The sequence below is a fragment of the Brachyhypopomus gauderio genome, chromosome 2 (genome assembly GCF_052324685.1).
Source record: "Brachyhypopomus gauderio isolate BG-103 chromosome 2, BGAUD_0.2, whole genome shotgun sequence".
NCBI lineage: Eukaryota > Metazoa > Chordata > Actinopteri > Gymnotiformes > Hypopomidae > Brachyhypopomus > Brachyhypopomus gauderio.
Window position 1 is genome coordinate 6,564,969 of NC_135212.1, and position 17,878 is coordinate 6,582,846.

General features: G+C 47.8%; 1 protein-coding gene across 4 annotated transcripts in view; it reads right to left on the bottom strand.

Moving 5' to 3' along the window:
• The window catches only part of itpr2 (inositol 1,4,5-trisphosphate receptor, type 2), a 59,387-nt gene that overhangs the window by 26,277 nt on the left and 15,232 nt on the right, over window positions 1–17,878 (bottom strand). For 2 of the 4 annotated variants that reach the window (XM_076984765.1, XM_076984748.1), the window contains exons 11-37: window positions 17,539–17,717; window positions 17,022–17,121; window positions 16,689–16,849; window positions 16,305–16,446; window positions 15,810–15,968; window positions 15,491–15,663; window positions 15,018–15,137; window positions 14,715–14,894; window positions 14,277–14,528; window positions 13,930–14,077; window positions 13,655–13,802; window positions 13,314–13,501; window positions 12,609–12,735; window positions 12,436–12,487; window positions 11,927–12,092; window positions 11,577–11,741; window positions 11,185–11,274; window positions 10,908–11,033; window positions 10,682–10,804; window positions 9,848–10,048; window positions 9,332–9,580; window positions 8,853–8,978; window positions 7,823–7,948; window positions 7,482–7,602; window positions 6,185–6,366; window positions 5,749–5,891; window positions 4,578–4,686 (exon numbers count right to left, since the gene is read on the bottom strand). In XM_076984765.1, the coding sequence (XP_076840880.1) occupies window positions 4,578–4,686; window positions 5,749–5,891; window positions 6,185–6,366; window positions 7,482–7,602; window positions 7,823–7,948; window positions 8,853–8,978; window positions 9,332–9,580; window positions 9,848–10,048; window positions 10,682–10,804; window positions 10,908–11,033; window positions 11,185–11,274; window positions 11,577–11,741; window positions 11,927–12,092; window positions 12,436–12,487; window positions 12,609–12,735; window positions 13,314–13,501; window positions 13,655–13,802; window positions 13,930–14,077; window positions 14,277–14,528; window positions 14,715–14,894; window positions 15,018–15,137; window positions 15,491–15,663; window positions 15,810–15,968; window positions 16,305–16,446; window positions 16,689–16,849; window positions 17,022–17,121; window positions 17,539–17,717 (4,056 nt within the window). The remainder of the gene's footprint in view (window positions 1–4,577; window positions 4,687–5,748; window positions 5,892–6,184; window positions 6,367–7,481; window positions 7,603–7,822; window positions 7,949–8,852; window positions 8,979–9,331; window positions 9,581–9,847; window positions 10,049–10,681; window positions 10,805–10,907; window positions 11,034–11,184; window positions 11,275–11,576; window positions 11,742–11,926; window positions 12,093–12,435; window positions 12,488–12,608; window positions 12,736–13,313; window positions 13,502–13,654; window positions 13,803–13,929; window positions 14,078–14,276; window positions 14,529–14,714; window positions 14,895–15,017; window positions 15,138–15,490; window positions 15,664–15,809; window positions 15,969–16,304; window positions 16,447–16,688; window positions 16,850–17,021; window positions 17,122–17,538; window positions 17,718–17,878) is intronic. The other 2 variants (XM_076984761.1, XM_076984754.1) reach the window with 1 other exon arrangement.

Consider the following 17,878-nt stretch of genomic DNA (forward strand, 5'->3'; position numbering starts at 1 on the left):
CTTTACCATAACATACCCTACCTTTACTATACTGTACCCTACCCTACCTTTACCTTACCCAACCTTTACCATACCCTACCCTCACATACCCTACCTATACCTCTACCCTAAATGGAGACATGGTTAGTGATTGCCACCCAAAATATTTTGTCTAAAATTATTTACACTCGTTGGATAATGCTGATGTGATTCATCTCAACACCCTTTGAATATTTATATGGAACATTTGAAATTGGTCAATCGCAATTAGTTACAGAGCACATTTGCATATTAAAGCCTCCAGCAGGACCACTACTGCCAAGCCAACACCACTAGAGCAATAAGCAACAGCTATATAGTGTAAGCCTAGATACTGTGCAATGTGCACATCTGCACCTGGGAACGGCAGCACACATCTCCAGGACAGAAACATCTCTATGGTAATCTCAGACTGAGGAAGAGGATGCTTAGGAAGGGAGCACCCAAGGTCAAGACTAAAGCAGTGTTTTTAGCATACGTGTATTTAGCAGACGGGCACCTAGATGTGATCACACCCAGAGTTGCAGGAATACACAATGGGTTACACGAGTCTGTCTTCTTTGTGGGTGTAAGTATAGACATATTAGGATGGAAACAAGCCATGGTTACAATTTATAAACCAAACTTTATAAAACATTTTTACACCTCATGAAAGTAAAGCTTAACATAAGACAAGCCACTTAAGCAGTAGAAAATTAAAGCAAAACCACTTAAGTGCATTTGACTGGCCCATCAAACACATCTCCTGTACAAGCCAGCCAACTAGCAAGAGGCTGGTTTTCGGTATACATGATATTAAAAGTGCACGGACTGGTGAGAATTTGGGGCGGGGTTTAGAGAGGGAATGGTCTGTGGGCGTGGCCTTGTTTCTGATGGATTTCACCATAAGCTGCCAACACATGAAGCATCTCCCCAGGTGCACATGTACATGGCTGTACGTGACCGCTACGAGACAAAAATGATTTGTTTATAAAAGTCCTATCTAAGCACAGCCTGTTACTTTTATATTGCGATGATTACACAACGCGTACAAAGGCATGGATCCCCGGACAGGACAGTTCCTCTCAACAGTGTGAAAACTCTGAGCCACGTGGGTGTTCGTCTGCACCAATGTGAGCGTGTGCCGATTATCTGAGAGCTGTGAAGAGTGTGGTCTGCTTACATGCGTGTTGTGCTGGGATAGTGATTATCCAAGGTGGTTATCAGAAAGAGCAGCAGCCCTGAGCACGCATGCATGTGTGTGTGTGTGTGTGTGTGCGCATATGTGTGCTTGAGAGATTTATAAGTGGGAGGTTGGTAATCTGTAAAGCTGCTTTGCCTAAGGGCAGTGGTGTGAAACTTGGCAGAGAGAGGCAGACAGAGAGAGAGGGGAAGAAAGAGGGAGGAGAGAGGAAGAAAGAGGGAGGAGAGAGAGAGGGACAGGAAGAAAGAGAGAGAGTTACATAACAAGGCTTTTCTTTCTTGTGTCAACAAACAGGAGAAGTCTGTTTATTCACACACACGACAGCGACACACCAACCACATAGTAATGCGAGACAGTTCACTCTTGGGGCATGACTAGCTACAGAGACCTGAATGATGTGCTGGCCACACACACACACACACACACACACACACACACACACACACACACACACACACACACACAGATATTAAGGTTGGGGCTTATGTAGCATATTTAGCTGAAAAAGGAAGGGTAGTCCAACAGCTTTCTGACTTGTGAGATTCAGAAACTGGCAGCATAACCCTGGATGTTTCACAGGTACACGCACACACTAAGAATAGGAATGACTGACATTTTAATTCTGCAAAATAACAAAACGAACACATCAATCTACATCTTTCCTGGATTACAAATGCAGCACTGAAGAGTTCTGACCGATCCGTGTGCACCCTGTCACCTTAGCTCACCTTTACTCAGATAAACCCAAAATGCTCACACACACATACGATAACCTAAACACACACACACACACACACACACACAGACACGATAACCTAAACAAACACAGTGAGAACAAGACAGTGGAGAGGAGAGACAATGGCTGATTTGTGGCAGGTGACGGCTCCAAAGCAGGGGGGGGCTAGACCAGCCCAGTATGTGCAGACGGTGTGGAGCTGTGGGGCTGTAGGGCTGTACGACTGTGGGGCTGTAGGACTGTGGGGCTGTGGGACTGTGGGGCTGTGGGACTGTGGGAGGACTGTGGGGCTGTGGGACTGTGGGGCTGTGGGGCTGTACGACTGTGGGGCTGTGGGGCTGTACGACTGTGGGACTGTGGGGCTGTGGGACTGTGGGGCTGTGGGGCTGTGGGACTGTGGGGCTGTGGGGCTGTACGACTGTGGGGCTGTACGACTGTGGGGCTGTACGACTGCTGGGCTGTGGGGCTGTAGGGCTGTGGGGCTGTAGGGCTGTGGGGCTGTACGGCTGTGGGGCTGTACGACTGCTGGGCTGTGGGGCTGTAGGGCTGTGGGGCTGTAGGGCTGTGGGGCTGTACGGCTGTGGGGCTGTACGACTGCGGGGCTGTGGGGCTGTAGGGCTGTACGACTGCTGGGCTGTGGGGCTGCTGGGCTGTGGGGCTGCCCCACACACTGCTGCTGGCATCCTGGAGGATGGGCTTCCCTGAGTCATTGGCAAAACTTCACTTATTTACATTCAATTAGCATGTTAAAGGAACAGAAACCTGAGAGTTGGGAATCCTCTATTGTAGCTACATGGAGAAATGCATAAACACTTGTACACAGTCAGACAGTCACACACACACACACACACACACCCTTTTAGCCACATGCATAACCTCTAGAAAGCACAGAGCCCTTCAGACCAATTATACATACTCATGAGTCATGACCTGCTGCTTAGCAACTGAGTCACGAGAGCTAAAGAAAAGAGGGGGGAGAGAGGGAGAGAGAGGGGGAGTAGAGGGGGAGACAGAGAGAACGTGATGAGCCGCGTGAGGCTAGTTCAGGCACTGCGGCCTGGTTACGTAACCACACCCCCTGCTCTGTCTCCTCACGGACTGAGCAGGCTCAGCACACCACCAGACCCTCCCCTTGGCTGCCTGTCCCCGCCCTCAAATGGCTCCTCACATGCTTCCCCCTCCCCCTGCCCCTCCCCCTGCCCCTCCCACTCACATGCTCCACAGTGTTGAACTGCACTTGGGACTGTGTGTGGCTGCAGCACCACACACAGGACAACAAGGACACAGCAAACACCGCACCTAAAGAACGTGCGCACCCGCGCCCACACACACACACACACACACACACACACACCTCGTGGCAGAGCGGGCAGGCAGAAAGCAGCTCTAATGACACCACTCTTCTCAGAGGTGAGAGGCTGTGAGATTCCCTGCAGGAGACGAGGTTGGGCTGGACCCCCATTTCTGCTGTGTCAAAGCTTCAGTAAGCTCCCATCTCTGACACTGTCTGGCTATCGCTCCCTCTATCCCTCTCTCTCCCTCTATCGTTTGCTCTCTCCCTCTCTCTCCATTTCTTGGTTCCCCCAACACCTCTCTCTCTCTCTCTCTGTATCCCTGTCTCTCTCTGCAGTCAGCTCTCTGCAGTATTGATTTGTTATGCTGGATGTTTTGGCTGCTGTACCACCCCCTTTTCTCTCTCTCTCTCCATCTGTCTGTCTCTCTCAGCATGGTATGCAGAGTGCATCCTCACGTGCCTTTGCCTTATGTAACAAGGCTCTCTGCTCTGTCCACTGAATACTGATCAGCTGTCTGGCTCTCAGCACGCAGCCAACAGTACCAGAAGGCTGTGGAGAGAGCTTAGGTCATTCGTCACACACACACACACACACACACACACACACACACACACACACACACACACACACACACACACACACACACACACACACACACACACACACACACACACACACACACACACACACACACACACACACACACACACACACACACACACACACACACACACACACACACACACACTTTCCTCTCCCTCAGCCTGCAAAGATGTGGGGTCAACAGGTTTAAGTGTCATTCAGGCCTCTCTAGCACCCCCTCCTGGTGACTGCCAGCACAGACCTCCTGCAGATTTCTGCAGCGTCCTTCTCAAGTCAGCCTACAGAGCCACGCAGGTCTGACTCACCAGAGACGGCCTTCACCACTCGCCCACCATAATAAAGTTTGTCACAGACTGTAATGAGATGCACCATCTAGCACACACCGCATCAGCTAGACACAAGACAGTAGCTTGTAGGGACCATGGGTAGTGATATACAGGGTAACAAAACCTCAGACCACTTCACTGTATTTCATAAACGGGTCTTTTAATCATTAAAAGTCTTTATGCTGCGGTATTCCATTTTATAACTGCTTACAACTCTGCTACATATGCACTTATGTACTTATAACTGATGCATGTGTATAGCTCAGCTTCATACTCCGATACATAACTGCTTTATAACTGCTTTAACCCGTGTTTCACAATTCACCAGTTTTAAATTCAGCTAAGCTTGACTGCATGAAGCACAAATTTAACAGGAAGTGAGGTTCAGAATTGAGGTTCAGGTATCTGGTACTGACCCGCTCATCTGAGATCTCCCTCTGGTCCAGCATGTCTTGGAGTGTCTGCAGGATCTTGATACAAAGTTTCTCCTCCTTCTCCATTAGCTTCTTGGTGTGTTTGATCAGTCTGGAAGTAGATGAAGCGTGTGGTAAGGAGAACTCATCCACACCTCCTTACTCATGCTCCTTTTGGGGAAGGAGGGATTCTCCATGTATAAAACCTTATTCTCAAATTTTCGAAATGCAAATACTTTATTTTAGAGTTAGGCCAGAAATGGCCTAGAGTGTGAGTATCGCTAGCAGTGAATCACCTGCCAGGTCTGCTTTGGTCAAAGTTTCGATATAGGCCACAGAAGCCTGCAACCAAAAACTAGTGATGTCACACCATCAAAGAAAAAACACGTGATAACAGGCCAACCTGCGTGGCAACAGGGGGACTAAAACTAGCCTCCAACGCCATCATTTCCTTTCTTTATAAATTATTTATTTTTTCTCTCCTGCTACTTAATAAACAGATTCTTTGTTAATTCAAAATTTAAATAAAATTGTTCTTATGGTTCTACAAGGAAAGCATAACTGTTCAACTGACAGAGAATCTGTTCCTTCTTAGCACCACCTTAAATATCATGCATATTGCGATATAAATGCTTTGTAGTATCGCGATTGAACCTTTCTGCTATATCGCCCACCTCTACCTGACATTACATAAGAGAAGTAACCGAGAGCTGCAGCAGGTGGGCTTCGTGCTGTGGCTTTCAGGGTGAATCATGCAGGCTCGAGTGGTTATGCAACAGCACAAGCAGATCAGGTAGTCATACGCCGTTCTGCTCTCAGACTTGGAGACAGATTGGCACGTCCTCAGGACCTGAACTCTGCCGCCCTCGCTCGACCCGACCCGACTAGGCCCGACTGCTACAGCTGCTGAAACAACTTTTGCTGGGTAAGATGAATGAAAATACTTCCGATAATCTGGCAAAATATTAAATGTATTAAAATATATACACCCAGAACCTGGGCACTTTAGCCGATGCCTCGTTTAACACTTTTGGTGTCATTATTGCATCACACAAGAAGACACTTCACTTTTATTTCAATAACTAATATCTTGGGCTGGGTTTGCTTGAGCATACATTTGCATTTGTGTGTGCAGGTATGTGTTGGTTTGTGTGTGTGTGTGTGTGTGTCTCACTTTGTCATGAAAGCTCCAGATTCAGTGCATGAAGTCCCCGTTTCAGGAAACAGCATCTCTGGGTTGTACAGCACATCCACCAGCACAGAGAATTCAGCCTCCACAAACGGACTGAACTGCTCATTCAGATACGCCACCACACTCTGCGCGCACACGCACACGCACACACACACACACACACACACGCGCAAACATGCAGTGTGATGAAGGTGCTTTAACAACAACAGCAACTTATTTCAATCATCATCACAGGTATTCTGGGCGTCTGTCATCAGTGCATTCTCAGACTGCTAAACCTCAGTATTCATCAGGTATCTCTTTCAGGAAGTTCAAAGAAACGGAACATGCACGTGCCACAAAGCAGCCATGACCTGGGAGGCCTGCAGCGGGAGCTCTAACACCCATCAAGCAGGGCCAGCACTGGTGGCCACTGTACCTGCAGTTTCTCGATGATGTTCTTGTAGTCAGGGGCCCCCAGGGGGTCCTTGCGGGGACGTGAGCGGGCAGAGAGTCGCCAGTCCTTGGCTGCCCGCTGCACCATGGTGGTGTGTGTCTTCAGAGACAGAGCGTTCACGTGACTGTCCAGGTCCACCGGGATGGGGACACTGCGGCTTTTAGCTGAGGGGAAATGAGAAATCTGGAGCTTAGCGCTGAATCCAAGATGTGGACTGGTTCAGCTCAACATACCTACACATATTACAGACAGATCAACGCATTTTCAACAAAAATTATGTTCGAGTTTCATATATTTGAATTGTTCTGCAGTGCGTGCATTGCTGGAGATTCAGAACGTCACAGTAACAGTAATAATGTCACTAACAGGAGTAACAGCAATAATGTCAGTAACAGGAGTAACAGTAGTGAACAATAGAAGGAATTCATTCCATCAGTAACAGTAATAATGTCAGTAACAGGAGTAACAGTAGTGAACAATAGAAGGAATTCATTCCATCAGTAACAGCAATAATGTCAGTAACAGGAGTAACAGTAGTGAACAATAGAAGGAATTCATTCCATCAGTAACAGTAATGTCAGTAAGAGAACAACAGTAACTGTTATAATGTTGGTAATGGGCAGTCATGGTTTGGTGGTGTGGGAACTGGTCTTGTGGCCGGAGGGTTGTTGGTTCAATTCTCAGGCTGCAGGCCTAAAATGCCCTTGAGCAAGGCACTTAACCCCAACTGCACCCCTGGCACTGGGATAGGGTACCACAGTCCCCTAGTGATCTCTAGTGTCACTCTGGATAAGAGTGTCTGCTAAAAGCCCTTAAATGTAAATGCAAAGGGAGTAACATTAACAATGTCAGTAACAGGAGTAACATTAATGTCAGTAACAAAATGTGACGTAGAACCCTCAACATCTGCCATGTCGATGGTGGACAATTTAATTTACCTGGCTTATGTTGTCCTATATTCACCGTGAGTGGGAAATGGTGGTATGGGTTGATGTAGCTAAATAAATATCAGACGCAAAAATATCTGTGTATTTTTACTGCTCGGGGAGGTTAGCGCCACGACTTTTGGCATTTCAGCAGTTTTTCCAGCAGAATTGTATTTCTTAAGCAGTTCTGCGAGGCCAAATTGACAGTCAGTTGAGAAGTGTAATATATTTCTCAGACATCCATTCCATCATCTACGTCATCATTTATTGCAATGTTTTCTGCAAAGAAACTGCGCAGAAAACTAGCGGTTGTGGGGTAGTATGAACCATCAGTTAAAAAATGAGGCTCTCACCTACGTCAGCGAGGGTCTTAAGACAAGACTCTGCGCTGGTCTTCTGTGAGGGGGTCAGCAACAGACAGTTGCAAAGCCTCAATGCAGAGTCCATCAGTTTGACGAAGAGATCTTGATGCGTCTGGCAAACCACAAAGAAAGAAAAGAGAGAGGGGAGAATGAATAAATACGATAACGGTGTTTAACGAAGTTGAGATGTTGGAGTTGAATTGATGAGATGTTGGGCGGGACGTTATATGGTAAAGAACATGATAGCAAAGACATGGATGGTAACAGATGCACAAATGAGCAAACCTGATCCACACTTAGCCAAAGTGACTCTACACCAGCACACACTCTACCTTCAGGGTTACAGTGTTGACGGAGAATTGGGAGCTGAAGAAACCCTTGATGATGGCCATGATGGTCTCCGTGACATACCTCTCCAGCACGGGGTCTATATGCTTTTTGTCTGTTGCGCTCCATACCTGAAAAAAACGAGTGCACAGACAGACACACACACATACTCTCATAACCAGTGATGGCTTAGTTACCTTGAAAAAGTAATCCGATTACTGATTACTCTTTTTAAAATTAACTTAGTTACGTTACATATTACTTCATTTTAAAAGTAACTACGTTAGATTAGAAGTTACTTTAGTAGTTACATTCAGCAGCAAAATGAGTTTTTCCAATACTCACTTTATTGGAAGTGCATAACAGTAACAATGTATCTCCTGACATTTAAATAATGTATTTCCTGACATTACGTTTGTGTTGCTGCGCGGAATTATTTGTAAATATATTTGTAAACGTAATATAAGCGAACTATTCAGTCAGACAGCTATTTGTTGTGAAACAAAATACCATTACAATTTCAAGCATTTTAAGTAGGCTACGTTAGTCAAAATTCCAGCACTTTACAAACCTGGAACACAAAGCAACATTAAAATTGGTCAGGTAAATGTTCCTTCCCTGTTTTTGAGGGGTATTTCTTTACACTACCACATATCGTTACGGAGTACACTGCACAGAATGACGTGAACGCGCTCGCGTTCTCACAGGTTTGCATTCAGCATGCGAAGTCGAGCACTACGGTCAGACGCAAAAGTATAACTGAGCCAAGAAGAAAGCAAAAATATATATTTTTACTAAGGAAAATAAAAATAGTAACGCACAGTTACTTGGATAAGTAACTAATCTGATTACTGGACTGGAAATAGTAACGCGTTATATTACTCGTTACTGAAAAAAAGTGGTAAGATTAGAGTAACGAGTTACTAAGTAACGCGGTACTGACATCACTGCACATAACCCCACACACGCAAACATCCTGACGATGAGATCTACCATAAAGGGATCTTTTAGAGCATTTTAGATGAACGTCTTTACCCGTGCCATGTCGCCCACGAAGTTGTCAAACAGATTCCAGATGTGATGGCTAGTGTATATCTCCTTCATTTCCACCTCAGTGTCGACGTAGCAGTGGTTCACGAAATTCACATAGGCAATCTTCACCTGCACGGAAAACCACCCAACAAACAGAAACGTGCAGCATCAAAGTCTGTTGTCCTCCGCCCTGTGGCCCAATAAACCAGCACTGCTCTACTGGCTTCTGCATCACACCCAATCAGCATGCACTTCCTCTCTTGAGAGGATTATTAAATCTATTATTTTTTCTTTTCTTTTAACCGACAAAAAATGATTATAACCTTATAACCAAATGTGAGATTATATTTGCCAAGACCATGAGGTCTTAGTGGGCAGGGCTATAGTCCTGTGTAACCGTGAGAATTACAGTTCGCATGTTTGTGGTGAGGAATCGGGCTGGATGATCACAGAGCGATGGCTGCGCAATGAAGCCCACTGACCTCCGTTAAGCAGTCCTCATGGACGACCACCTTCACGATGTCATCGAGAGGGAGCAAGGAGTTGCACTTGATCTCGGTGTAGACGTTTTTGCCCTCTGTGCAGGATGCCAGCAACTCCACCAGGTTGATGTGGTAGGCCAATTTGCTGTTCTCGGATTTCTGATCATTTGACTTCATGAGTTCCAGGAGCTTATGGAACGAGTTGCGTTCGTTGTAGAATACGAGAACATCCTCACTTGCGTTAGCCAGCTAGATCCACAGGCAGAGATGGCCCACGACAAACACGTCAGCTTCCAGTTCATAAACCAACAATTACAGTTACAATCCAATGACTGTTACAAGACCATGTACACAAGCATTTGTTTTGTTTTATGAAGGACATCGCTAAAAACTGATGAAATTTGCTCAAACTGAAACAAAAATGGCCACCTCCCCCCTGCAGTGGTCTGGTCTGCTAAGCCCATCCAAGATTCACCCCCTCCCCCCCACCACAGTGGTCTGGCCCAGGTGCCTTACCTCAGTCATCACCTTGTCCTGACACTTCTTCACATACTTGCCATCGGCCTTCACGATTGTCTGCAGGAAGCGCAGGTAAGCCACAGACTGCTCCTGCATGGCGATGCACTGGACGATGTGGTGAATCACGCGGTCACTGATCTCACTGCACAGGTGGAAGTTGTTCTGGAATATGTAGCGCATGGTCTTGGCCTCCAGGGGCTGCTCAAGAGCACAAAGAGGAGCTCGTAAAAAATCTATTCGAAACTTTAACAGAGTCAAAAGTCACATGTACATACAAACAACATTCTATCTCACACATAAGTAAGCAGGAAGAGGGAGATTTTTTAATGGACTTTAACTCAAGACACAGACCAACGAGCACGTAGATGAAGAGGGAGACTATTCCACAGCTTAGGGCCAGCAACACTAAATTATCTTCCACCAATCAGTACCCAGCATAGAGGGAACTCTCAGCAAGAGCAAATCAGAGGAGCCGAGAGAGAGAGAGAGAGAGAGGTGGAGAGAATGTTTCTATCAGAGCTGTAAGAAGGCCAAAGCCATGCAAAGATTAAAAAATCAACGCATGCAGATTATATTGAATACAGTAGTACAATGAGAGCCAGGGAAGGTGTTTAAGAATCAGTTCAATATGCTCCCAGTGTTCAGTGTGCATTAAAACCCTTGCAGCTGAATTCTGCACATATCGCAGTCTACTCAAAACCCGGTCAGGAAGTCCATTACGGTACAGCACCGCAATACAGATCTCACTAGTCTCAACCTGTCAGAACGTGTCTCTTGAAACACTGGAAACCTTCTCCTCAGACTGGGGACTCGGCAGCTGCTGGAACCTACCCCAGGGGTCAAGAAGAGGTTGAGATGTTTATGGAGCAGGATCTGATTCTGAGGGTTATCAAGGCAGAAGTTCTGCAGGAACGTGTGGGCCAGGCCCATGATCTCCTGCATCTTCCCGTCAAGCTGAAACCGGAGAAACAAGAAGAGAGCGAGTTAACGCCCCAGCTGAATAATTCTGCTACACTTTCAAGAATGTACCTGCACGCCACACGCCAGGTGCACTCACCTTGTCGAAAGGGATCTGGAGCAGGTCCAGGACCACCGTGTGGGCTCCCATGTTCTTCATCAGCCTCTGCTGCTGCACGCGCACCTTCTTAACGGCAACGCAGAGCCGGCTGAGCCGCTGCAGAATCTACGGACCAGCACCAGAACGTTAGCACGACAGGACCAAGCACCTACGCCTGCTCCACCAAGAGGATCAGCCTCGACACGGAAGATGGCGATGTCTCTCTCAGGGGACAGGGATGCGCCATGTGTTGAGTAGCCATGACAGCTATGCCCACCTCTTTGACTATTTTGTAGTTGTTGGCCTTGTTGCTGTCTATCTGTGGATTAGTGGTTCCGTCCTGGATGGGACTGAGCATGCCCATGTCCTGTCAGACACACACACACACACACACACACACACACACACACACACACACCGTAACTGGCCAAGCACATGCGGGAAAGGAAGTCGTGCCATCTCGCCAATGCAAAAAGCAGGGACAGGCATGCTCTCCTGACAGCCCAGCCAATCAGAGGGCTGCAATCGTGGCAGGATTTAAACTCTCATCTCCAATGGCGGGACACTCACACAACACCACTCAGTCATTTTGTAAGACGTGTATCACAGGTTTTTATAAACGAGTTACCAAGTTAGGAAGGGTGCCGTGTCTACCACTAGAGGGCATACCTCCATGTGCTCCTTGTTTTGGCTCTCAGAGAGATCTTCGCTGCCATAGCCCCCGCTCTTCTCCACCCACAGCTCAGACTTCTCCACCGTCAGCCGGAGAAGGTCCAGGTCTGCCTTTATCTGTTTGTAGCTCTCCACATCAGATTCAGACACCAGCAGCTGAACCTGTATGCATATGTGCGCACACACACACACACACACACACACACACACACACACAGCATGAAGTGCAAGAGAGAAAACAACATGATGGTAAAGTAGAGAGGTGCATCTCTCATGTTCTTGTGTTTGAAGTGAGAGCCATGAGAGCCACGAGGAGAGTCCTGGTGGTGTGTGAGGGGGACAGAGACCTGTTTGAAGGCCTGGAGGACCTCAGCTCTCTGGCTGAAGTGTTTGAAGATGAGCTGCAGAGATCCAGAGACCAGAGGAGGATAGTCCTGCATGATGAGGTGGATCAGGACTCGCAGAAACGTTTTGTTTCCATCGTCATCCAGATCTACTAAATCACTATCCTTACTGAACCACACACACACACACACACACACACACACACACACACACACACACACACACACACACACACACACACACACACACACACACACACACACACGGCATTTCAGCTCCAATAAATTTCTCTTACAAAAAGATGAGACAAAACTGCACAATTATAATACTTTGAAATAGAAACAACTAGTACAGGTTTAGTTAAAAGCTCAATCACTAACATGGGAACACAATGTTACTTGCCGATATAAACAAAAATATCCAGCAGGGGGCGGTAAACACTCCACAGCTCCTTCCCTACTGCTCCCTCAGGAGCTCACAGAGGACCTGATTAAATGGCCTATAAACTCACCATCCAGAAAACATGTTCTCCGCCATTTCAGCAATCTCCTCCACATTTGGCTCTACACATACACACAGACACACACAACTTCATTACACCGTAATACAGTGAAGCAGGCTGTACAGTCAGCAGTCTGTGTATTTGACTCAACACCCAGTGGAAAACATGGAGTCTCCCCTCACCACACGGCGTCTGTGGAAAGTCCAGCGGTGAGGACGTGCTGTCCGTTAAGCTCTGGTCTCCGAACTCCTTTTTGTAGACGGACAGGAGGTAGGTGATCCGGTAGTCGAGGCGTACACTCAGAATGAACTATGGTGGAGCAGCACATGCCCAGGAGAAGAACAGGAACCATTTAAAAAGGTCTGAGGGTGGTTGGGTCATACACTTGGTTATAGGGACACCAGAACTCTATAAGACTATAAGACTACTGTCTTCCACAGGGCATAGAGTACATTTTGTGGTGTCTGTAAGTCAAACATCTCTAAATGCTGAACACTTGTTTTTAATGCAAACAGACTTGTGATGGACTGAGAAAGACCTTCCTCACATGGACTAGAGATTAAAAACGTCTGGAGTGAACACAGTGTCACCAGGGTGGTGATGTGGTTAGGACTGTTGTGTTTGTACAATTCACCAGCAGTTCTGGGGTCAAAACGCAGCAAATCACAACAGGCTACAGGACCATCCACGATAACAAATGTACATCAGACTCCACATGTGAGGAGGGGAAGAGCATGCACTACTGCACGGACTGACGTCGTGAGATCTTGAAGCTTCCTTTCATGAGCTACACAAGTGCACGTCTCAGATTTCTGTGCCCCAGTGATGTGCAGTGCTCCCGCTGGCTGTGTTTATTCAGTGCTCTGCAGCGAAACAAAGCCAATCACCTGCAGAATCTCAATGATCCTCAACTTTGTGTCCATCACGATCACATCCTGGTCTTCAAGACTTTGTGGGCTTCCATGACTCATTAGCTCACCCTCAGGAAGGGTGTTGGGGAGCATGGTTCCTCTGCTTAGAACCATCTGAGTCATCATCTCACCCACATCATGAATAGTGCGTAGCACGTTATTACCTGCACGCACAACGAGAAGACCAAAACTTCAGTGCCAGTATTACAGCAGCAATTTGCCCCATATTACTCTATAAAAGGCAGACGCCCTTGTAAATGACAGTAACTTTCTGCACACAGCAGAAAGGCAGCGTACTGCAGGGCAGCTGGTCTGACCTGCATCAGAGTGCTGCTTGATCATCTTGCTAAAGAGTGCAGGGCGTTTCACCATGTCCAAGATGGCCAGTAGTGTTCGTGTAAGACCCAGCAGCTCGTGAAAGCTGTAGAAACCGAAGTAGACCAGATTCCGCGCCAGGTTAATCACCTGAGAGAGGGGGAAGGGGAAGACACAGAGACAATAAGATAAACAGCAGTGGCGGAGAGGTGTGTGTGTGTGTGGGGGGGGGGGGGGGGGGTGTTAGTAAATCAGAGGTCAGATCAGTGTGGCTGACCTCTAGAGTGAGCTCGTTCTTCTCCTCGTCTCCGAAGGGCGAGTGCTGGTTCACAACCTCTTTCAGGTAATCGTCTACAAACTCCATGGTGTTAGTAAACTTCCTCTTCATCTCCTCTCTGGACAGGTCTCTGAACTCATATTCGTACCTGCCAAACGCACCACATGTTCGAGACCAAGAAGGAGAAGCTCTTCTGCCTTCTACTACAAACAGAGAAACAGTGCTGTATTCAGAACCGAGCCTGTTGTCAAAGTCTCCTCAATCTCGAGCTCGCTAACCCATGCATAGTCTCGACCTGTGCCTCCCCAGCGCCCCCTGCAGGACACCCCCCAGCCCCGGGCACTCACTCCTTTACGGTGACCCTGGAGGGAATCTCGTTCCAGAGGCGGGCGAAGCGGACGGGCACCACGGCCTCCTGGGGGTCGCGGTCCACGTGCATGTGTAGCATGAGGCGGCAGAAGGAGGCGCGGATGTTGAAGGGCAGATACTCGTCACACATGCAGCGCAGGATTAGCTCCACCGGCATGTGGGTGGAGATCTGATTGATGGCCAGGTACTGGCGGTCCAGACACATCTTCGCAAAAAGGTTCAGCTGGCATCTGGGGCAGGGAAAGAACTTTAAGATTTCTGACCCAAAACGTAAAGAGCTATATGAATAAAGCCGATATGAAGACCGGTAAATACATCTTAAAAGAGGAATAATAACCATCATGGTTGATGGTCACCTTCGACCCTAGATAGCAATCAGCTGTCACTATAACAGGTGGTCAATGAGGAGGACACACCTGTAGTAGGTGAGGTTATCGAGTTCCTTCGTGTTGCTGCCCTTGGCGTCCTGGGCCATGTGGCGGATGGACTTGCCGCAGCGTTCCATGTTGTCACCGATCCAGTAGAGCCACACCTCATCCTCCTCAACATAGTCCTGCGTCAAGACAATATCCTGACACACCTCATTTGGGATCAGCCTAGGGAGGGACACACACACACACACACACACACACACACACACACACACACAGGGTCGTTAGGGCAGGGTAGAGAAGACTCTGCTCCTTCTCTGTGTATTCTGCACATTAACCCGGTCTTACTTGGTTTGTATGAGGATGTCTGTATTGATGGGGTTCAGCATGAATTTGCAGATCAGCTCCTGTGTGACAGGGATGGCTGTTTTGTTGGAGACGCACAGGTCTGAGAGGTAATCCAGAAACCTGAAAGGAGACATCCATCTTTATTTCCCAACACACTTCATTAACTCGTTCATTTGTCCTAGGGTCCAAAATGGAGTCATTAGTTGCACTGAAAAGCATTGATACATCCACATCCATTCTACACCTGAACGACTTCTTCCAGCACAAGGAACACGGCTGGGCTCGAGTGAGAATACTCGTCATCTGCAGTGAACATGGTAGTCTGGGTTTCTAGGGTGGTCTAGGGTGGTGTGGCGTTTTGCGAGTGCTTGGAGTTGCAGTGTGCCTGGGTTTGGTGCTTTCCAAAGGTGTGGCGTGTGTTGCGTTTGGCGGTGAGGTGTTTTGCGAGCGTGTCTGGAGTGGCGGTGATTTACCGTGGCTCACGTGTCTTGCGCAGCAGCTTGACGAAGGTCTCTATTTCACGCGCCGTGATGTGCTTCTCCAGGAGTTTACGGTTGTTGTGCAGCAGAGCGGTGATGGTGTCTTCTGCCAGGATCTCATAACCAATCTGAGACTGCATGATGGAGAACTTCTTGGCTATGTATTCCTGCAAGAAAGAGGATAATTAACCCACAGGCACACTCCCAATCACACTCATGGCAATACTCATTAAACTGAGAGCATTGTAATTGGGTGAGTGTATGTAAGGATGTGTGTGTGTGTGTGTGTGTGTGTGTGTGTGAGGATTCCTGCCTGGTTCTTGCGGTAGTCTTGCTGTGAATGGCGCAGCACCCTGTAACACAACTGCAGCATGTATTTGAAGTGGGCGTTGCACTGTTCACCCAGTTCCTCCAGGTGCACCAGGGGATGGTCCACACCACCACCCAGTGGAGCCTTCAGAATGCCAAAGATCTGATACAACACACACACAGGCAAAATAAATACGTGCGCAAACATACACACACGCGCGTGTGCGCACACACACGTGCCTACTAGAGTTCAATATGGTCTACTACAGTGTTGTTCAGGATCTGATCATCCAAGGGTCTGGCATGTCTGGAGAACATGCCGTTATTTATGTCCCTGTGGTGTGATTTATGAGGGTGGAAGTTCTCAGCTGCACTCTGGACATGTGGAGTATGAGTGTCATCTTCTATGTTTTCCAAATTAATCATTTAAATGTGTGTGTGCTTGTGCAACATCCTCAAAGGCTTGCAAAAGCGTGTGTGTGTGTGTGTGTGTGTATACCTGAGCGAGAATGTTCTGCTCTCTCATCAGTTTCTGTCTCTCTCTGTTGGGGTTGGAGATGACTACAGACAGCACATTCTGCCCATTATTGGTCACATCACACACAAAGAAGATCAAATCTTCCAGCAGCTTGATCACAAACCTGTGTCACACACACACACACACACACACACACACACACACACACACACACACACACACACACACACACACACGTGAAATCTGACACCACACCACACTAACAGCAGTTAACTTCATGTAATATGCACACCACAACCACCACATCCAACCACTCAAGACACTCTCTACAAACCACAAGAAGCAATATGCAACTTCTTGGACGTTTCAAAATAAAAGCCCTCTTAGTGTGGGCATGCAGCATACCTGCGGTCGTTGGGAGAGAAAATGTTTGACTCCAGTTGCTTTACACAGGACTCCAGTACTTTATTGGCATCATTAGCAAAGTCCAGGTCTCTGACCTCAGAGAGGGGCACTGAAACTATGGCGAAGGCTTCCTTGTCCTCCTTGATGGGGCATGTACCAATCTGCAAGGCCAGGGAACAGTTCACACCTCCAGCACACACAGGCACTCTTAGCAAGTGTGGGTATGTCTACACTGGAGCGGGCGGGGCTACACTGGAGTGGGCGGGGCTATGTTCTGGGCTGGTCCTCAGGCCTGCCCTTTGCTAGGGGCTGCTGTCTGTGATCTTCACCTACCTTCAGCATCACAGGACGGTCCTCCCCAACGTCGATAGCAATGCTGGTGCTCGTCACCCAGGTGTTGGTGCACAGGTTTCTCAGCCGGACATACGAGTTCCTGGAAACACAGAACTGGTGAAGCATCTCAGAAACATTAAAGCGATACTCCAGAGGTTTTAACCTCCAATCTACCAAAGTGGCAGTGTGCAGTTGTGCTCATTTGAATATATAGTTTTGTCACACTTATTGAGGAAGTACAAGAGGAAGTCACAAGGCCACTGCAGCCGGCACTCCGGCCCAAGCGGCTCAAGGGCGTACGTTTGGCTGAAACCACGGAAACGCACAAGTCCATTTCCATATGAACTAACCGCACACTACTGATGCATTAGAGAGACCAGACTGGGACACACGATGTCTTTAACGCATTCAGAACTGGGGCAGCAAGAACTACATGGTGAACGTGGACTGTAAAGGCATTGACAGGAATGGCCCAATGTGTGTGTGTGTGTGTGTGTGTGTGTGTGTGTGTGTGTACCTGGGTACAAGACAGTCCGACCTCTGCAGGGTTGTGGCATCCAGCTCAAAAAGGGAGGCGATGTCGTTGCCATGAGGAACAGCCACCAGGATGTAGGTAATCTTCTCCGCATGCGTCTTCTCTGAGCTGGAGTCTGCCTCCACCTGGGACGAGGGCACAGATGTGGGTGGAGATCGCGCCTGGTGGAGGCAGATCAGACCCACGCCCTCATGTTTACATTCATTGTGCACAATGAGCAAGTGACGTTTCACTATCAGCACGTGTTACTAATGTTCGATTCTACATGTCATGTGCAACATATGTGCCATCCTTACACTGAATGAGGACACACACCCACACC